Below are 21,599 nucleotides of genomic sequence, written 5' to 3' on the forward strand. Positions count from 1 at the left end.
TTACCTCCCATTCCTCTCCTTCAGGCTTTAGTCGCAACTCATATTCAAGGGTAAGCCATCCAGATCTGACATCAGCCAGCGGGGGTGGAGACCATGTCAAGACCAGATATGGTTTTCTATTTATTGGCTTTTTTAATTCTAGGGTTATATTCACAGGAGGATCTGGCTGTACTGTTAAAATAAGGGAACTAACAATAAACTGCATCTTAGGAGGAAATATAAAAAGGTGTGAGTGGTGAGTTGCCACCTCCATTGTGTCTAGTAACTTAGAACTGGTGCTGGAATACAGGGATCAAGGATTTCCTGATGAAGTAAGCATGGATTTATGAATTTGAAGAAACTGAAGAACAGTAAATATGTTGAGTTCATATTGAGATTTACCAGAAATAATTTTTTCTTACATTATCATTTATTGTTGCTCTTCCCTACAACTATGTTTCAAAGTTAACATCTTTAATGCTGTGTTATGAAAGTTGTGTTTTACCATAATATCAAAGTTGGCATATACATATAGGAATTCTGAAAACAGAGATCTTGCTAATAAAACTTCCCTCCCCCATCTTTTACATTCAGAAAACACAAGAGCATAATCCCTGCATGCATATGTAGGGACATTATATTAAAGCCCTGTCTATATTTCAAAAATAAAACAAAATGAAGCACAGGTTTCCGCCAGTCAGGCTTGCAGCTGCCTCACTTCAGAGGTAGAGCTTCTGCATATCATGCATGTAGTCTACCACTGTCTGATGAAAAGCTTCATCAAGTAAGTAGCCAGGGCATGGAGGTAAAATGTAAAGCCTTTTCCCCAGAAGCCCTTTTCCAGTTGCCAGGCTCCTGGCAGCCACATCCTTGATAACAAAATGGTTATTGGATATAATGTTCCATTCCCTTAGACAAAACCCTAAATACTTGTCCACAGTCACTCTCTGGAAAAAGTCTGAGAAAAGAGATTATCAGTACACTGCTATAAAAAGCACTGATTCAGATTCTCTTGGGTCTGGAAACTACTTTTAGGTAATCAAATGTAAGCATTATTAGTTAAAAGATCAATTTAGTCTCAATTGCTGATAGAGTGGAAAAGGATTTTAGCTGGATGGTGTTTCTTAGGGCTTGACTGAAAGAAATATGGAAACCCAATAAATGGTTATCTGAATGCAGTTTTAAAGCTTTTAAAGTTTTAGCGTTTTAGGCTTTGAAAATAAAACACTGAAGGGATGAATATTGATAAGATCTTATTTGTTCTTACATGTTTTTAACTTGGATATAATACTATATATGAGAAGAGCTGGAATTAAAATTCTTGTGTCAAAACCCATAATTTTGAATTATTTGGTTCCACAGAAAATACTTTTTATCTCTTACCTATGTAAGTCACATCCACATAATGAGGATCAGAGATGTTACTTCCCATTTCATTAGTTGCCCTCACAGTAATATTGTATATGATCCAGAAAGAGGTGTATTTTTTATTGAAGTAGCATGAATTGGGACCTGCAGTTCTGTAATCTGGACATTCATAAACTTCTTGTTCTCTGAAAGAATCACAGTGATTAGGTTAAGGCTGGATCAGGCTCTTTCTTACTTTTCTGAATGCCATTGTCCACTGCATAGCTCTCACAGGTTCCAGAGAGCCAGTGGAAGTGATTGCTGAAGTCTTCTAACCCATCTATTAAAAACTGAGTATTTCCAATGTTCATTTCACACTTTTACATTAATTCTGCATATTACATTAATATGCTTTCAGAATCTATTTTGGTCTTATGTCACCTGTTCCTCAAAAAAAATCTAATTTGTATCTGTCCTCCAAATCCATTCCCAAGCTTCCCAAAGTGAGCATGGATAGGAGAGAAACTTGATGGTGAGTATGTAGTACTTGTTTCCAGATTCCTCTGAGATGCAGAATAACAAGAGAAAGGTGTGGATGTGGACCTCACACTCTGCCCTGTCTGGCTGGACCAGTACCTGTCTTTTTCCACTAAGACCTGGCTCTCAGCTGACAAGTACAGAGTTTAGCATCCAGTTAGGTCAGTGCAAGGCTGAGCAGTGCTGAGTTGTCATGGTTTAGGCCCAACTGGCAACTAAGCACCACCCAGCTGCTTACTCAGTGTCCCCCCCGGGTGGGACGGGGAGGAGAATCAGAAGAAAAAAGTAAAAAAAATTGTGGGTTGAGATAAGGACAGTTTAATAGGACAACACAAGGAGAGAAAAAATAATAATAACATTGATACTAATAAAAGAATATACAAAGCAAGTGATGCACAGTGCAATTGCCCACCACCCAGAACCCGATGCCCAGCATGTTTCGAGTGTGATCCCTCCCCACCGCTCCCCCAGCTCCCCCAGTTATATACTGAGCATGATGTCATATGGTATCGAATATCCCCTTGGCTAGTTCAGGTCAGCTGTCCTGGCTATGCCCCCTCCCAGCTTCTTGTGCAAATTAACTCTACCCCAGCCAAACCTGGAACATAGGTGAACCAAAAATAGTTCACAGGACCCAAACAAAGTATTGACTACCCCTTTAAAATTAATGTTTGGCACTTGAACTAAGTTCCAGGACTGAGATTACTGCAGAAGCCATGAGGCATTCATGGCCTATAAATATTTGTGCAAAATAAGCATTATTTAATATCTGGTCATTTTGGAAAGCTTTATTTCTGGGGCTGTGTGGCCAGGGAGCTGTGCATTTGTACTGCAAACACTATTATGTGGTTGCTGTGCCATGGCAACTTTCAAGACAGTCTACCCATGCCAGAAGAATTCACAGAAATTTGAAAAACCTGACATTATAAAGAGATCCTCTTTCAACCTTAAATATGTTGCTGCTAGTGCTATTCCAGAATATGTCACTTGCACAAAAGCATGTTCTATGGAAAACAACATCTCCTAAATGCAAAACCAATCAGACTTGATTTTCCAGGCCCTTCCGATAAAACACTGAATAATTACACATAGCTTATTACCCTTCTTTGCTGTAAAGCAAAGTGTAGTTAGTAGGATGTCCTCCATCTGAACCAGGTTTCCACCAACAAGTAAATGTTTCCTTTTCTGGAGAACGACATTTTATTATTGTAGGCTTTTCAGGAGGTGACTCTCCTGCAAGAGATAAAGAAATGAACTAATTAGTAAGCCTAATGCATTAGGTCAACCCTGAATTTATAAAACAATGTCAAGCAGGGCACAGGAAAATATTTTTTTTCTACAAGGAAAGAAAATTTTGCTTCATATTACCATAGAAAAAGGAAGTGATTAGGACAGCAGCCTGCTACTTTGACCTGGATTCAAAATCCTTTGTCACTGCAGCTGTGCTGAGGAACTATGCGTTGGTTCCCTGTCTATAGCTTTTCTCTGCCCCCAAATATGATAAGGGGTGCTCAAATACTGTCATAGCAGGCTCTGTAAAATGATTTAAAACACACTCAGCTATTCAATCTATTTTCTATATAAACCACTTGTTCTTCCAAAATGTGTTTTAAGATGCTTCTTATTATTTAAAAAATATGCTGTCATTTTTTTGGCTTTCACAGGAAAAATTTAAGAGGAACGTAGGTGTTTACCCATTTGTTTATGTCCTTGCCAGTAATTCTCTTCTGAAGTACCTTTACTGAGCTGACTCCTAAAATAAAAAGAAGCAGCTCTCATATTTCCTTCTACAGTGACGTCATGCTCAGTACTCACGCTACTTACCTGATTGCTGCCAAGCAATTTATAATTATTTGGATTCTTGATGAAGTTGTTATAGACTCAGGCAAAGCACTTAGAATAGGGCAGAGGAAAATGCTTAAATTTTGAATAGGATAATGCTAGTCAAAATCTTGATGTGTGTGCTGGGTTTGTGTGTGTGGCAGGGGTTTTTGGTACCAGGGGAGGAGGCTACAGCGGTGGCCCCTGTGAGAAGCTTCTCGAAGCTCCCTGGCTCCAAGTCGGACCTGCCTCTGGCCAAGGCTGAGCTAATTAGCGATGGTGGCTGCACCTCTGTGATAACGTATTTAAGAAGGGGAATCTGGGAGGAGTTGGAGTTGTGAGGAGGAGTTGCGAAGAGGACACCTATGTAAAAACCAAGGTCAGTGGAAGAAAGGAGGAGGAAGGGGGGGAGGTGCGCCAGAGCAGAGACTCCCCTGCAGCCCATGGTGAGATGTCAAGGCCACCCCCCCCGCCACCCATGGAGGTCACTGGTGGAGCAGATGTCCACCTGCAGCCTGTGGAGGACTCTACACTGGAGCAGGTGGGTGCACCTGAAGAAGGCCAGGACTCTGTGGGAAGAAGCCTCCACTGTTGTAGTTTGGTGCTGGGAGGACTGCAATATGCAGGATAGATCCATGCCGGAGCAGCTCAGGAACAGCTGCAGCCTGTGGGAAGGATTCACGTCGGAGAAAGTTCATGGAGGACCATCTCCCATGGGAGGGAAACCATGCTGGAGCAGGGGAAGAATGAGAGGAGTCCTCCCCTTGAGGAGGAAGGAGCGGCGGGACTGACCGCAACCCCCCATTCTCTGCCCCCTGCGCCACTCGGGGAAGAGGTAGAGAAATCAGGAGCAAAGCTGAGCCCTGGAAGAAGGGAGGTATGGGGGGAAGGTGTTTTTAAGATGTGGTAATGCTTCTCACTGTCCTACTCTGTCTGTTAAGTGTTATTGTTGTTCGTGTCTGAATTAAATTGATGTTCTTTTTCTTCCCCTATGGAGTCTGTCTTTTGCCCACGACTATAATGGGTGAGTCATCCCTCATCCTTATTTTGATTCCTGAGCCTTTTACTTTATTTTCTCCTCCCCATTCCTGAGGCAAAATGGGTGAGTGAGAGGCTGCATGGTGCTCAGTTTTCCTCTGGGCTCAAACCATGACAATGTGATTGAAACTTTTGCAGTTATGTATTTGTGGCAAAATATGGTCTTATTTCATTAATAATATATATATTTTCTACTATTTAGAGTTGCAACATTTATTTTCCAAATTTCTAATTGCCTAAGGCAGATCTGAAAACAGGACATTTAAAAATTATTTTTCTATTAACAGTACTTCAGCAATGTCCATGTCAAATAATGGATAATACAAATAGTGACAGAAGAAGAATTGAGACAATCTGTTTAAAGTGTTTGACAAGATATGAAGTCATCCATATTTAATGTGTTGACTCAAAACCAACAGAACACAGACAACTATTTCCATGTGATAGTAGCTGCACTGTTATGCTCTGTTAGATTTGGCAATGCTTTCGGTCCAGTTACTAGTGAACAAATGAATGACTCTTACACAAGTATCTTGTGTAAGTACCTGGTATCTTGAGTTACAGAAGAAATCAACATGATTTTTAAATAGAGGGACAGGAGCAAAAAGTTATTGTCCTGGTTTTGGCTGGGATAGAGTTAATTTTTCTTCTTAGTAGCTAGACTAGTGCTGTGTTTTGGATTCAGTATGGGATTTGGTATGAGAAGAATGCTGATAACACACTGATGTTTTCAGTTGTTGCTAAGAGATCAAGGACTCTCCAACTCCCCATGTCCTGCCCATGCACAGGTGTACAAGAAGCTGGGAGGGAGCAGAGCCAAAGCACCGGACCCAAATTGGCCAATGGAATATTCCATATCATGTAACATCATGCTCAGTATATAAAGGAGGGTCGGGCAGGGAAGGAGGGGCTTCTCCCTCGCTTCTGGGATTGCGGTTTCAGGATCTTGGTTTTCATTGGGATCGCTAGCCGAGAATCACAGAATCACAGAATCACAGAATCAACTAGGTTGGAAAGGACCTTGAAGATCATCTAGTCCAACCATTAACCTACCACTGCCAGTTCCCATCTACACCATATCTCTCAGCGCTATATCGACCCTAATCTTAAACACCTCCAGGGATGGGGATTCCACCACCTCCCTGGGCAATCCATTCCACTGCCTAATAACCCGTTCTGTAAAGAAATATTTCCTGACATCTAGTCTAAACCTTCCCTGACGCAACTTGAGGCCCTGCCCTCTTGTCCTATTGCTTGTTACTTGGTTAAAGAGACTCATCCCCAGCTCTCTGCAACCTCCTTTCAAGTAGTTGTAGAGGGCGATGAGGTCTCCCCTCAGCCTCCTCTTCTCCAGACTAAACAACCCCAGTTCCCTCAGCCGCTCCTCATACGACCTGTGCTCAAGACCCTTCATCAGCTTCGTTGCCCTTCTCTGGACACGCTCGAGTCATTCAATGGCCTTTTTGGAGTGAGGGGCCCAAAACTGAACACAGTCATCAAGGGGCGGCCTCACCAGTGCCGAGTACAGGGGTAAGATCACTTCCCTGTCTCTGCTGGCCACGCTATTTCTGATGCAAGCCAGGATGCCATTGGCCTTCTTGGCCACCTGGGCACACTGCTGGCTCATGTTCAGCCGGCTGTCAATCAACCCCCCCAGGTCCCTCTCTGACTGGCAGCTCTCCAGCCACTCCTCCCCAAGCCTGTAGCGCTGCTGGGGGTTGTTATGGCCCAAGTGCAGCACCCGGCATTTGGCCTTATTGAACTTCATACAGTTGGCCTTGGCCCATCGCTCCAGCCTGTCCAGATCTCTCTGCAGAGCCTCCCTAACCTCGAGCAGATCAACACTCCCACCCAGCTTGGTGTCGTCTGCAAACTTACTGAGGGTGCATTCGATCCCCTCGTCTAGATCATCAATAAAGATGTTGAACAGGAGTGGCCCCAAAACCGAGCCCTGGGGGACACCACTCGTGACCGGCCTCCAACCGGATTTAACTCCGTTCACCACAACTCTTTGGGCCCGGCCATCCAGCCAGTTTTTTACCCAGCAAAGCGTGCGATCATCTAAGCCTCGAGCAGCCAGTTTTACCAGGAGAATGTTGTGGGAAACGGTGTCAAAGGCCTTGCTAAAGTCAAGGTAAACTACATCCACAGCCTTTCCCTCATCCAATAAGTAGGTTACTTTGTCGTAGAAGGAGATCAGGTTTGTCAAGCAGGACCTGCCTTTCATAAACCCATGCTGACTGGGCCTGATCCCCTGGTTGTCCCGCATGTGTTGTAAGATGGTACTCAGGATGAGCTGCTCCATCAGCTTCCCGGGTATCAAAGTCAAGCTGACAGGCCTGTAATTTCCTGGATCATCCTTCCGACCCTTCTTATAGATGGGCGTCACATTGGATAGTTTCCAATCTGTCGGGATTTCCCCGGTCAGCCAGGACTGCTGGTAAATGATGGAAATCGGCTTGGCGAGCACCCCAGCCAGCTCCTTCAGCACCCTCGGGTGTATTCCATCTGGTCCCATAGACTTGTGTGTGTCTATGTGGTGTAGCAGGTCACTGACTCTCTCCTGGATTGCGGGGGGGTCGTTCTCCCCGTCTCTATCATCTGGCTGAGGGGGCTGGATTTCCTCAATACAACTAGTCTTGTTATTAAAGACTGAGGCAAAGAAGGCATTAAGGACCTCAGCCTTCCCCTCATCACTTGTTACCAAGTTTCCTTCAGCATCTAGCAGGGGATGGAGACTCTCCCTGGTCTTTCTTTTGCTATTGACATACTTATAGAAACATTTCTTGTTATCTTTGATTGCTGAAGCCAGATTAATTTCCAGCTGGGCTTTGGACCTCCTGATTTCCGCCCTGCATAGCCTCACAGCCTCTTTGTAATCACTGTGAGTGGCTAGCCCCTTCCTCCAAAGGCTGTAAATTCTCCTTTTCTCCTTGAGTTGCAGCCAAAGCTCCCTGTTCAGCCAGGGTGGTCTTCTCTGCTGCCTGCTCCTCTTAGAGCACCTGGGGACTGCCTGCTCCTGAGCCATTAAGACTTCCTTCTTAAAGAGTGCCCAGCCTTCCTTGACCCCTATACCCTTCAGGACCGTCTCCCAAGGGATCCTGTCAAGCAGGTGCCTAAACAAGACAAAATCAGGTCTTTGGAAGTCCAGGATGTCAGTCCTGCTTAGTCCTTTCCTGGCCTCCCTAAGAATAGAGAACTCTATTATTTCATGATTGCTGTGCCCTAGTTGTCCTCCAACTGCCACATCATCCACCAGTCCATCTCTGTTCACAAGGAGGAGATCTAGCAGGGCACCTTCTCTGGTTGGTTCTCTTACCAGCTGTGTTAGGAAGTTATCTCCCACACATTCCAGGAATCTCCGGGACTGGTCCCGCTCTGCTGTGCTGTATTTCCAGCAGATGTCTGGGAAGTTGAAGTCCCCCACAGGAACAAGGGCAAGCGATCGTGAGATTTCACCCAAGTGCCTATAGAATATTTCATCCACCTCTCTGTCCTGGGTGGGTGGCCTATAGTAGACTCCTACTACAACATCTGCCCTGTTGGCCTTCCCCCTGATTCTAACACAAAGACACTCCACCCTGTCTTCACTACACTTGTACTCAAAGCAATCATAACAGTCCCTAACATACAGCGCCACCCCACCGCCTCTCCTTCCTTGTCTGTCCCTTCTAAAGAGCTTGTAGCCCTCAACAGGCGCACTCCAGTCATGGGAGGCATCCCACCATGTTTCTGTGATAGCCACAACATCATAATTTTCCTGTTTCATCACCCCTTCAAGCTCCTCCTGTTTGTTACCCATGCTGCGTGCATTGGTATACATGCACTTCAGATGGGCTGATGTTTTCCCCCCTTCCCCCTTCAGATCTAGTTTAAAGCTCTGTCAATGAGCCCAGCTAACTCCTGCCCCAAGATCCTCTTCCCCTTCTGGGACAAGTGTTTCCCATGTAAGGCCCAGAGGTCTGGTGCCCTGTATACCAACCCATGATCGAAAAAACCAAAGCCCTGACGGTGACACCAGTCTTGAAGCCACGAATTCATCTGCTGTGTTCTTCGGTGTTCATCCTCATCCATCCCCCCAACTGGAGGGATGGAGGAGAACACAACCTGTGCCCCCGACCCCTTGATCAGTTTCCCCAAGGTCCTGAAATCTCGCTTCATTAATTTAATACTTCTCCTGCTAATGTCATCACTACCTACCTGAAAAACCAGAAGAGGGTAATAGTCCTTGGGTTTAACTAGAGAGGGGAGTCTTCTTGTGAGGTCCTTGATGCGGGCCCCAGGGAGGCAGCAGACTTCCCTATGATGCGGGTCTGGTCTGCATATGGGGCCTTCGACACCCTTCAGAGTGGAGTCCCCCACTACAATGACTCTTCTGGGGTTCCTTTCAGAGCTGGTTTTAATACCTTTTCTAGAGTGACCTGGCCTTGGTGGTCCTTGATCTTCCTCATTGTTTGTCTCATTCTCTTCCTCCATGTCTTCATTCAAAAGTTCCAGGACCCCAAATCTATTGTGAAGAGGCACCATGGAGGGTGAGGGAGGTTGGGAGAGAATTTTCTTGCCTCCCTGAGCAGGGACCTGTTTCCAGTCTCCCTCATCTCTTAAGTCCCCTCCTTCTGCCTGGTAGCATGAGGGTGAGGGATCACCTGCCTTGCCTGGAGTCTCTATTTGCTCCTGTTGATTCATGTGTGCCAAGGTGGAACTCCACCAATCAATCTCCCTTTCACATTCCCTAATACTTCTTAATCTCTCGACCTCTTCTTTGAGTTCTGCCACCAGGCTGAGCAGGTCATCCAGCTGGTCGCAGCGCACACAGGCACTGTCACTGTGGCCCTCCAACAGCACTGACAGGCTCAGGCACTCCCTGCAGCCTGGGACCTGGACTGCTGCATGTTTGCGTGGTTGCTCAGTCTGGGTCAGCAGGTGGTGAGCAGTCGCATTGTGCATTACCCGTTTGTACTTTCTATTACTGTTATTGTTTTATTTTATTTCAATTATTAAACTGTTTCTATCTCAACCTATAAGTCTCCCTACCTTTACCCCTCCAATTCCTTTCCCCATCCCCCAGGCAGAGGAGGGTGACAGAGTGGCTGCGTGGTTTTTGGCTGCCAGCTGCGTTTAAACCATGACAATTATGTAGGCATATCTTTATTAGAAGTGACTTTCTAGTAAATCACAGCCTGTTTGTCATAGTCAGTTTCAGCAGAGGCCAAGGCCGAGGTAGATCAACAAGACTAAATACACAATTACACACAAAATACAGTAAGATGCACTAAGCTGTTCCTCCAGCACTATGAAGTATCTGGGTGAGGAACTGGGTTTTCAGAGCTGCCATTTAGGCACCTTTCACAACACTGAACTGGCTAGAATTTAAACACAGTCAACAGAACAGCAATTATCCACTCACAAATGAGGATTTGAATGCATCTTTCAGAGTTCCATTCACTCCATTCTCCAAGGTCTAACATGCAACAGACCTGAACAACATACTTTACCCCAGCATGTAACCTAATCACTTTGTACTGTGTCTGCACTTCAACAGGTATTGTTTGGAAAAGAAAATGGACTGGAAAAATAATAAAGAATTGGGCCACTGACTTTTGAAAGGCAAGGGTTTCAGTCAGGTATTTTATAAGATGTTAATTACAAAGAAGCAAAGGTAGTGACTGACTTAACACAAAAACTCACTTCATTGACCCTGAGATTCTGGTACTTGAGAACATATAGTTAACTGTAGACTTCTTATAAGTTAGTACTCCATCAGATCCACAATGCAAGGAACACTATAGGTAGTCCAAGCCACAGATAAATCCTCTGTGTAATGCTTCTTAGTAGCTAGTTTCAGTGATCATTAAGTGCCTTAGTCTCTTTTAATCTCCAGAAGTCTTTCAAGACACATAACTTTCTCCATTGACAAGGCAACAATAATATAGGTAGCCTTGAGACCATCTGACCATGACTTTAAGAATGATATTTTATCCTGGTATCTCAGCTGTGGGAGTACTGTGGCTCACTCCTAGCAAAATGGCAACAGCTGGGAATGTCAATGTAAATAGTGTGTGTGTGAGTAGGACACCCCAAACTTTCTGAGAGAGGGATTGCCCCCAACTGATCATGTTGAAGAAGATAATGACTCCAGTCCAATTAAATAGTAATTAGGGAATGACTGAGAGACTTCTGAAACAAAAAAGTTCAGCTTGAAAAGCAGTATTAAAGAAGCATGAAAATTTGGACTAGTGGGTGTGTATACACACACATGAGAAACAGCAGTAGCTAAAGTTTAGCCTGATGCTATCAGAAGATGCTCTGCTAGTATCATGACCTCTGCCTGGGTCAGACAGAGGAGCCTCCCTTGCTGATACTGTGAGTAGCTGCACTCCAGATAGTGTGGGCTGCAGCAGACAGGGACCCACACCATGGGTGTATGCATGTGACTGTGTGGGTGCTTTCTCTTTGGTGTGTGGCTTAGTAGACTGTAGGAAGGGGCATGGGTTTATATTAAGTTAAAGCATTCATGTCCCCTGCAGAAGGGGCTATAAATAGGGGAGTTTGTACTCCCTGAAGGGTGCAGCGTGTTTGTAATTTATCCTTTCTGGGAGAGAGTAATTTATGTATATAGCATGTTTCTGGCACTACTTATAAAATGTGTTTATAAATTTGTAATGTCTATTAACATTTTTAAGTGCCCAGTACTGTGATGTATCTGTTATATTGCTGATACTGACCTTGACTGCATAGTTAACTGATTTCTGATTAATTACATCTTAATGAGTTGATAAACTGCTTTGATCCTGATTTGGTTTAAACTATGTGAACTGAACATTCCCTTGCTGTGATACTTGGGAACAGACACATTGATGAAAATTACAATTAAGTATTAAATCAGTGGACTAAATAGTGGGGGTTTTACTTTTTTTTTAGTATATGACCTTAGGAAAATTATACAAATACCTTGAATTTCACTGTCACTACAAACCACTACAGAATTTCTCTTCCTTTAATCTGATTTGGTTATATTAATTTTGCTATCCATAGTGAAACTAAAGTGTTTATAATACCAGTTAAACTCAGACAAGAGAACTCACTGAAAAGAACATTTATAAAATAAATATCATAGAATCACAGAATGGTTTGGGTTGTAAGGGACCTTAAAGATCATCTAGTTCCAACCCCCCCTGCCATGGGCAGGGACACCTTCCACTAGCCCAGGTTGCTCAAAGCCCCGTCCAACCTGGCCTTGAACCCTTCCAGGGAGGGGGCAGCCACAGCTTCTCTGGGCAACCTGTTCCTGTGTCTCACCACTCTCACAGTAAAGAATTTCTTCCTTATATCTAATCTAAATCTACCCTCTTTCAGTTTAAAACTGTTACCCCTCATCCTATCACTACTGTCCCTGATGAGGAGTCCCTCCCCATCTTTCCTGTAGGCCCCCTTTAAGTACTGGAAGGCTGCTATAAGGTCTCTCCAGAGTGTTTCTCCTCTAGGCTGAACAACACCAACACTGTCTTCATACAGGAGGTGCTCCAGCCCCCTGATCATCTTCGTGGCCTCCTCTGGACCCACTCAAGCAGGTCCATGTCCTTCTTATGTTGGGGGCCCCAGAGCTGGACACAGCACTCCAGGTGGGGTCTCACAAGAGCAGAGTAGAGGGGGAGAATCCCCTCCCTCGACCTGCTGGCCACACTTCTCTTGATGCAGCCCAGGACACAGTTGGCTTTCTGGGCTGTGTGTGCACATTGCTGGCTCATAGTCAGTTTTCCATCCACTAATGCCCCCAAGACGTTCTCTGCAGGGCTGCTCTCAATGCACTCATCGCCCAGGCTGGATTTGTGCTTGGGATTGCCCAGACTCACGTACAGGACCTTGCACTTGGCCTTGTTGAACTTCATGAGGTTTGCATGGGCCCACCTCTCAAGCCTGTCCAGGTCCCTCTGGATCGCATCTCTTGCCTCCTGCGTGTCGACCGCACCACACAGCTCGGTGTCATTGGCAAACTTGCTGAAGGTGCACAAAATCCCACTGTTCATGTCCCCGACAAAGATGTTCACAGAATCACAGAATCATCTAGGTTGGAAAAGACCTTGAAGATCATCCAGTCCAACCATCAACCCAACATTAACAGTTCCCCACTCCACCATATCCCTCAGCGCTAAGTCGACCCTACTCTTAAACACCTCCAGGGATGGGGACTCCACCACCTCCCTGGGCAGCCCATTCCAATGCCCAACAGCCCGTTCTGTAAAGAAATGTTTCCTAATATCTAGTCTAAACCTTCCCTGGCGCAACTTGAGGCCATTCCCTCTTGTCCTATCGCTTGTTACTTGGTTCAAGAGACTCATCCCCAGCTCTCTGTAACCTCCTTTCAGGGAGTTGTAGAGGGCGATGAGGTCTCCCCTCAGCCTCCTCTTCTCCAGACTAAACAACCCCAGTTCCCTCAGCTGCTCCTCATAAGACCTGTGCTCCAGACCCTGCACCAGCTCCGTTGCCCTTCTCTGGACACGCTCGAGTCATTCAATGGCCTTTTTGTAGTGAGGGGCCCAAAACTGAACCCAGTCATCAAGGGGCGGCCTCACCAGTGCCAAGTACAGGGGTAAGATCACTTCCCTGTCCCTGCTGGCCACGCTATTTCTGATACAGGCCAGGATGCCATTGGCCTTCTTGGCCACCTGGGAACACTGCTGGCTCATGTTCAGCCAGCTGTCAATCAACCCCCCCAGGTCCCTCTCTGACTGGCAGCTCTCCAGCCACTCCTCCCCAAGCCTGTAGCACTGCTGGGGGTTGTTGTGGCCCAAGGGCAGCACCCGGCATTTGGCCTTATTGAAACTCCTCCAGTTGGCCTCAGCCCATCGCTCCAGCCTGTCCAGATCTCTCTGCAGAGCCTCCCTACCCTTGAGCAGATCAACACTCCCACCCAACTGGGTGTCATCTGCAAACTTACTGAGGGTGCACTCGATCCCCTCATCTAGGTCATCAATAAAGATGTTACACAGGAGTGGCCCCAAACCAAGCCCTGGGGGACACCACTCGTGACCGGCCACCAACTGGATTTAACTCCGTTCACCACAACTCTTTGGACCTGGCCATCTGGCCACTTTTTTACCCACCAAAGTGTGTGCCCATCCAAGCCTCGAGCAGCCAGTTTTGCCAGGAGAATGCTGTGGGAAACAGTGTCAAAGGCCTTGCTAAAGTCAAGGTAAACAACATCCACAGCCTTTCCCTCATCCAATAAGCAGGTCGCCCTGTCGTAGAAGGAGATCAGGTTTGTCAAGCAGGACCTGCCTTTCATAAACCCATGCTGACTGGGCCTGATCATCTGGTTGTCCTGCATGTGTTGTATGGTGGTACTCAGGATGAGCTGCTCCATCAGCTTTGCGGGCACCGACGTCAAGCTGACAGGCCTGTAATTTCCCAGATCATCCTTCCGACCCTTCTTATAGATGGGCGTCACATTGGCCAGTTTCCAATCTGTCGGGACCTCCCTGGTCAGCCAGGACTGCTGGTAAATGATGGAAAGCGGCTTGGCGAGCACCCCAGCCAGCTCCTTCAGCACCCTCGGGTGTATCCCATCCGGTCCCATAGACTTGTGTATGTATGTCTATGTGATGCAGCAGGTCACTGACTCTCTCCTGGATTGTGGGGGGGTCGTTCCCCCAGTCTCTGTCTTCTGGCTGAGGAGGCTGGATTCCCTCAGTACAACTGGTCTTGCTATTAAAGACTGAGTCAAAGAAGGCATTAAGGACCTCAGCCTTTTCCTCATCACTCGTTGCCATGTTTCCTCCTGCGTCTAGCAGGGGATGGAGGCTCTCCCTGGTCTTTCTTTTGCTGCTCACATACTTATAGAAACATTTCTTGTTGTCCTTGATTGCTGAAGCCAGATTAATTTCTAGCTGGGCTTTAGACCTCCTGATTTCCGCCCTGCATAGCCTCACAGCCTCTTTGTAATCACTGTGAGTGGCTAACCCCTTCTTCCAAAGGCTGTAAACTCTCCTTTTCTCCCTGAGTTCCAGCCAAAGCCCCCTGTTCAGCCAGGGTGGTCTTCTCTGTTGCCGGCTTCTCTTACAGCACCTGGGGACTGCCTGCTCCTGAGCCATTAAGAGTCCCTTCTTGAAGAGTGCCCAGCCTTCCTGGACCCCTATACCCTTCAGGACCGTCTCCCAAGGGATCCTGTCAAGCAGGTGCCCAAACAAGTCAAAGTCAGCCCTTTGGAAGTCCAGGATGTCAGTTCTGCTGCCCCCTCCCCTGGCCTCTCTAAGAATAGAGAACTCTATTATTTCGTGATCGCTGTGCCCTAGTCATCCTCTGACCACCACATCCTCCATCAATTCTTCTCTGTTCACAAAGAGGAGATCCAGCAGGGCACCTTCTCTGGTTGGTTCACTCACTAGCTGCATCAGGAAGTTATCTCCCACACATTCCAGGAATCTCCGGGACTGGTCCCGCTCTGCTGTGCTGTATTTCCAGCAGATGTCTGGGAAGTTGAAGTCTCCCACAAGAACAAGGGCAAGCGATCGTGAGATTTCACCCAAGTGCCTATAGAATATTTCATCCACCTCTCTGTCCTGGGTGGGTGGCCTATAGTAGACTCCTACTACAACATCTGCCCTGTTGGCCTTCCCCCTGATTCTAACACAAAGACACTCTACCCTGTCTTCACTACACTTGTGCTCAAAGCAATCATAACAGTCCCTAACATACAGCGCCACCCCACCACCTCTCCTTCCTTGTCTGTCCCTCCTAAAGAGCTTGTAGCCCTCAACAGGCGCACTCCAGTCATGGGAGACATCCCACCATGTTTCTGTGAGACCCACAGGGAGGCAGCAGACTTCCCTATGAAGCTGGTCTGGTCTGCATGTTAAACAGCACTGGTCCCAATACAGACCCCTGAGGAACGCCGCTCGTCACTGGTCTCCACTTGGACTTCGAGCCTTTGACCACAACTCTTTGAGTGCGACCATCCAGCCTATTCCTCATCCACCAAGTGGTCCATCTGAGAAATCCACATCTCTCCAATTTAGAGACAACCATATCGTGTGTGTCAGTGTCAAATGCTTTCCAGAGGTCCAGGTAGATGACGTCAGTTGCTCTTCCCTTATCCACCAGTGCTGTAATCCCGTTGTAGAAGGCCACCAAATTTGTCAGGTATGATTTGTCCTTAGTGAAGCCATGTTGGCTGTCACCAATCACCTCCTTATTTTCCATGTGCCCTAGCATAGTTTCCAGGAGGATTCGCCCCATGATCTTGCCAGGCACATAGGTGAGAGTGACTGACCTGTAGTTCCCCGGTTCTTCTTTTTTTCCCTTTTTAAAAATGGGGGTTATGTTTCCCCTTTTCCAGTCAGTGGGAACTTCACTGCCATGACTTCTCAAGTATGATGTATAGTGGCTTAGCCACTTCATCCGCCAGTTCCCTCAGGACCCGCGGATGCATCTCATCAGGTCCCATGGACTTGTGCCCCTTCAGGTTCCTTAGATGGTCTTGAACCTGATCTCCTACAGTGGACAGTTCTTCATTTTCCCCGTCCCCGCCTTTACCTTCTGTATCTTGGATGGTGTAGCTGAAGCACTTGCAGGTGAAGACTGGGGCAAAAAAGTCATTGAGTACCTCAGCCTTCTCCATATCCTGGGTAACCAAGTCTTCCACTTCCTTCTGGAGACGGCTCACATTTATTTATATATAATGTAAATATATTATTTTATTATTTCCCAGTCTTCCTTTTCCTCAGGTTTTAGTTGTAACTCATAGTGATATATATGCAAAATAGGGCTGACATCAGGTAATGGAGGTGGTGACCATTTTGCCCAAAGGGACATTATACTAGCAGATGTTTTTGTTTCTAGAGAGAGGATCACAGGAGAATCTGGCTGAACTGTATAAATGAAAAATTTGCCATTAATGATTTAATTTTCTCTCAGAAAATGTATCTCCTTTATAGTTTTGTATTTAATCACATTAATTTCAGATCATTCAGCACTTCTGTTATGGAACAGTACAATAGCCTTTTTTCCTTTCTCCCTAATAATATTTAACTGACTGATGATTTACCACAGTATCAGCAAATCTTAGACTTTACTCTTAATTTGTCAGGCTAAGGAAATGTAAATCATAATTTCATTAGGCACTCTTGCAAAATTTAAATGTCAGATATTTCATAGCTAAAAAGACTAAGTACATTTATCATTACAATGTGTAGAGTATGTGTATACAGAAAGCAGAATGGAATTAGGAACATGAAATACTACAAAAACTCCAGTGCTTAGGCAGTTATTTCTTCCCCCCCCCCCCCCCCCAAGACTGCAATGCCAGCAGCCAGAAATATGTTTTCATTTGGAAAATTTAATCTGGGACATTTCAGGTAGCTTGACCTAATTTGAAAGTTTTATAATCTGCAGTGCTAGGGACCTATAAACTGTCATTGAGTCTAATTGAAATACTGGATATAACTAGAAACTGGAGCCAATTTTTCAGCCAAAATTAAAATTATTATAACATATGTAGTTACTTAATTTTTAAGTAAAATGCATTTTTCACATAAATTACAGATGCATATTTTAGATCATCTGTAGATAAACACTCCTCCACAGCAAGTTTCACATCATGAGGAAAGAAATCTTTCACCACTACTTGTTCTGGGTGTAAAAATCACATATGTCTCCTAGTTTGTTTTCCATTTCATTCTTCCCTTTTTACCCATGGAGGTCACATCCACATACTGAGGATCTGAGCTGTTACTTCCAATAATCTCATTCATTGTCATTACAATGATATACGTTGTCCAGGGATTAGTGTGGTTTTTATCAAAGTAGCAGGAATTGGGACCTGACATTCAGTAGTCTGGACATTCATAGATTTTTTTCTTCACTGAAATAAAATTATTTTAAAAGTTAAAAGTTTAGGAAATTAAGCAAAGCAGATAACTTTCCAGTAATGGCCTAAATTCAGCAAAGAAATTTAAAATGTTTAACTTTAAACCTATATATAATCCCATCTCTGGGAAACATTCCAGTGAGTGTCAAACACTATTGCCATAAATGCTTCATTGTGATTTTTACTGCAGTTGTTCAGGATGAACACTTTTATCTCCCTTTTTTATACATAGGAATATGTCAACAAAAGAATGGAAAGAGAATTTTCCAGAAAGAGCACAAAGCAATTTTAAAAAAATCTTCAAAAGCAAGTTAAAAGGCAAATTAAACACATTCACTTTGACTAAAGGAGAAAAGTTGCTAAAACTTTAAAAGAAAGTAATTTAAATGTGTACAGGCTCCAGTGATGGTCAGGATAGATCAGGTAAAGCCTCAGACTTTTCTATAGAAAGTGTTTTAAAGAAAAACAAGTGTTTCAGGAAGTGCTGTACTCACCAGTCAGACCCACTGCAGTCAGAGCAAGTAACAAAATAATTTGAACTGATGATATCAATTTCTGCTTCATGGTGTCTGCTTCTCATAGGGAATATCAGATTAAGGACTCACTGAAAAATACACCATCATGCAATAGTCAATAACAATGCTTAACATGTAATATGTATCACTTGGCTTGATCAAAGTCCTTTTTGAATTGCAGCTAATTGATTCTTGTTGTTTCTCAAAAAGGCACAACAACAGCTACATTTCCACTTCAGAAGTTGAAAACCTGAATCAGAGAGTAGTAAGTAGGTCTTCCTGAAGGTCTTTGAATGGTTAGCAGTGCTGGGATTACAGTTCCATAGCATTAACAAATCTTGCATATTTACTTACCATCTTGGGATACTGGGAGCTTTTCTTAAAGCCCTAACTTTTAAACTCATTAATTTACCTGAGCCTTATAGTAACAAAAGATATACTTTTATCCCTGTTGATACAAAGAAGAGCTCAACATATTTGAACTCTGAAGGTCCTGAAAACAGAAGGCAAATAAAAAATATCCAAAATTTATTTATATGTTTATGATTTTTGAGCCAATCTCATGACTTCTGAATATTTGGGAATTTCAAGATCAGCTGAGCTGAAGAATGCTACTCTTGCTGTGCATTCAACTCATTGTTTTTACTGCATTTAATTTTGCAGTAAAGTGGAAATGACAAGATCAGAGAAAAGAAGCCAATGAAAAAGTAGCGTAACTTCACAGTTAATTTATCAGATGAAAATGCAAGATGGGATGCAATTATTCTTTTTCAATCTGTAAAGGCCAGAGGCAGTGTTGCAGAACTCATCTGAAATACAGTGGTTCAGGTGGGAAGTCACCAGCTGTGAAGACCCAGTTCCTGCAGTGGACTGATACCACTAGATGACCTCAGAATTCAGGCTACAGCTCAGGGTGATCAGGAGTGCCTGTTGCTGCTAAATCTGCTTAGCCTGAAGGAAAGACAGAATGACTTAAAGCAAACCTCCTGCTTCTTCCACCAATGTGCTTCCTGCTTGGAGATGGTGACTGACTGAAGTTGGCTATTAGATTCTCATTAGCCAACCTCACTCATTGAAACTAAAGAAGGACAATTTACTATCTAAAAAGGAAGCTCCTTACCTCAGTTTTCCACTCCAGCCAAGCACATCTGACAGGTATTTGTGTGCTTGAAACCCATTCAGTGTAGCACAGTGTGGGAACAAGCTGTCTCTTTGCTGAGGAAAAGTTCTTTGTGGTTTATCAGATGACTCAATTTTCATTATGCAATTCATTTTCAGTATCAAGAATCTATAACCTGTCAGCACATAAATGTTTTTCAAGCACAAAGGCAAATGAAGTATCAGTTAATTTAAATGAGTCTAAAATATGTTTACTGTGAACAATGTGGTGAAGAACAACAGTTGGCTCCATTTCCATATACCCCTTCTGAATATCTAGGCACATTTCACACATGCAGCTGAGCTACATGCTGCAAAATTGCATCTGTGTTAGTTTTAAACTCACTTACAGCAATCTGTGCATATACAGTCAGTGGAGAGAAGACCAATAAAATATAAATTCCAGTTTTGTGTAAGCACATGCAAATTTTATGACTGTAAACAAATGGCAGGCTCAAATGTTAGTGTTTAACTTCAGAAATGAGCTAAAAACTTGGTGTTATATAATGCAGAACACAGACCATTGAGGTCATGCAAGAAAGAGGCACATTTTTCTCAAGTGACGGTGAAATAATGAACTATAAACAGTAATCATTTCATGTACATATGATACCAGTTACAATATTTTATTATTTCCAAAAATAGTTGGAACATTTGCAAAATATAGCACTTTCAAACTGAGACTCATACTGTACTTTCCTATAGGGAACTGGTACCATGGTTGTTTGTTTTTGTTTTACAGGCGTATCTTTTCTGTGTGACGAAATGCAAGATAAGAGAAAATGATTACAATGAGTAAAAGAATGAAGTTTATCAATACGACAAAATAGAGAGGTATCATCAAGAAAGAGCTGTATTAGAGCACTCTGCAAGGAAAGCAGGATAATTTTGGCAACTGAAGACCTAAAGAATGAAATGAATAGAAATAGGATGAAATGAATGCATTTAAAAACAAATATTTTTCCTTGGGCGCATTTGTTTTTTAAAAATTAGATGATCATTGAACCACTTCTGTAATGTGGTTGTGAAAAAGAACAGGAGAGATAAAGGGGAGGAATATGGACCTATGTACAATTCTGGTCACCTATACTCAGGAAAAATACAACAGGTTAACTTATTTAGAACAGATTTAGAATACAGCTACAAAGATAAGCAGGGGACACAGAGGCTGTCTCATTATGATGATTTAAAGAATTGGCTTTTTACTCCATGCAAAGATTATCTTCCATAAACATAGCAGGGGATTAGCATCAAAAGAGGGAAAATAAGAATGTGTAAACTCTAGCAAATATTGGAACAAGAATAGATAGCCATAATTAGCTCAAAAAATGAGAGAAAAATGTCATCATCACAGCAGTGAGTTTCTGGAATAATCTTCCAAAAGCAAAAATCCCCTGTAGTTTTCCCAGGTAGTCTGATCTATTATGAAATATATATGACATGGTTGTTTGTTATAGCTGAGGACTGGACTTCGTGATCCAATATATGCATTCCAGGCCAGTGTTTCAATTCAAGTTAAATACCTTGAATTATTAACAGTTTAAAAACTGTGCAGAAGTATGAGATGGCTGGATGTCCTATTTTACATTCAGGATTTAAAGCTTTCAAAATATTTTGTATTAAAGAATTATCAGAACCTTTTTATTTGAAGATCATGCTTAAAAGCATCTTAGAAAAGCTTCATTATGATATTTGTATTGCTTTCTGAAAGAAAACAGCAGAGCGGTGGCCAGGAGGCTCCAGGCATATTAACCATATTCCATTTGTTTCAGTGACTGTGTTTCCATGGTTGCCTGGTATTTGGTATTTGTGGTTCAAATGTCTTGGTTTTTTAAAATATTTGCTTGAGAAGTCATGGCAGTCCAGTGAAGTTCTCACTGACTGGAAAAGGGGAAACATAACCCCCATTTTTAAAAAGGGAAAAAAAGAAGACCAGGGTCACTATAGGCCAGTCAGTCTGACCTCTGTGCCCGGCAACATCATGGAGCGAATCCTCCTGGAAACTATGCTAGGGCACATGGAAAATAAGGAGGTGATTGGTGACAGCCAACATGGCTTCACTAAGGGCAAATCATGCCTGACAAATTTGGTGGCCTTCTACAACGGGATTACAGCACTGGTGGATAAGGGAAGAGCAACTGACGTCATCTACCTGGACTTGTGCAAAACATTTGACACTGTCCCGCAGAACATCTTTGTCTCTAAATTGGAGAGATGTGGATTTGACAGATGGACCACTTGGTGGATGAGGAATAGGCTGGATGATCGCACTCAAAGAGTTGTGGTCAAAGGCTCGACGTTCAACTGGAGAGCAGTGACGAGTGGCGTTCTTCAGGGGT

General features: G+C 43.9%; 1 protein-coding gene across 1 annotated transcript in view; it reads right to left on the reverse strand.

Moving 5' to 3' along the window:
• The window catches only part of LOC141917583 (prolactin receptor-like), a 29,653-nt gene that overhangs the window by 4,345 nt on the left and 3,709 nt on the right, over nt 1–21,599 (reverse strand). Inside the window, exons 2-5 of the mRNA XM_074810906.1 lie at nt 18,082–18,191; nt 2,964–3,096; nt 1,363–1,532; nt 5–171 (exon numbers count right to left, since the gene is read on the reverse strand). Coding sequence (XP_074667007.1) covers nt 5–171; nt 1,363–1,532; nt 2,964–3,096; nt 18,082–18,151 — 540 coding nt within the window. The 5' untranslated portion in view covers nt 18,152–18,191. The remainder of the gene's footprint in view (nt 1–4; nt 172–1,362; nt 1,533–2,963; nt 3,097–18,081; nt 18,192–21,599) is intronic.

Source organism: Strix aluco, chromosome W (genome assembly GCF_031877795.1).
Source record: "Strix aluco isolate bStrAlu1 chromosome W, bStrAlu1.hap1, whole genome shotgun sequence".
In the NCBI taxonomy this organism is placed as follows: domain Eukaryota; kingdom Metazoa; phylum Chordata; class Aves; order Strigiformes; family Strigidae; genus Strix; species Strix aluco.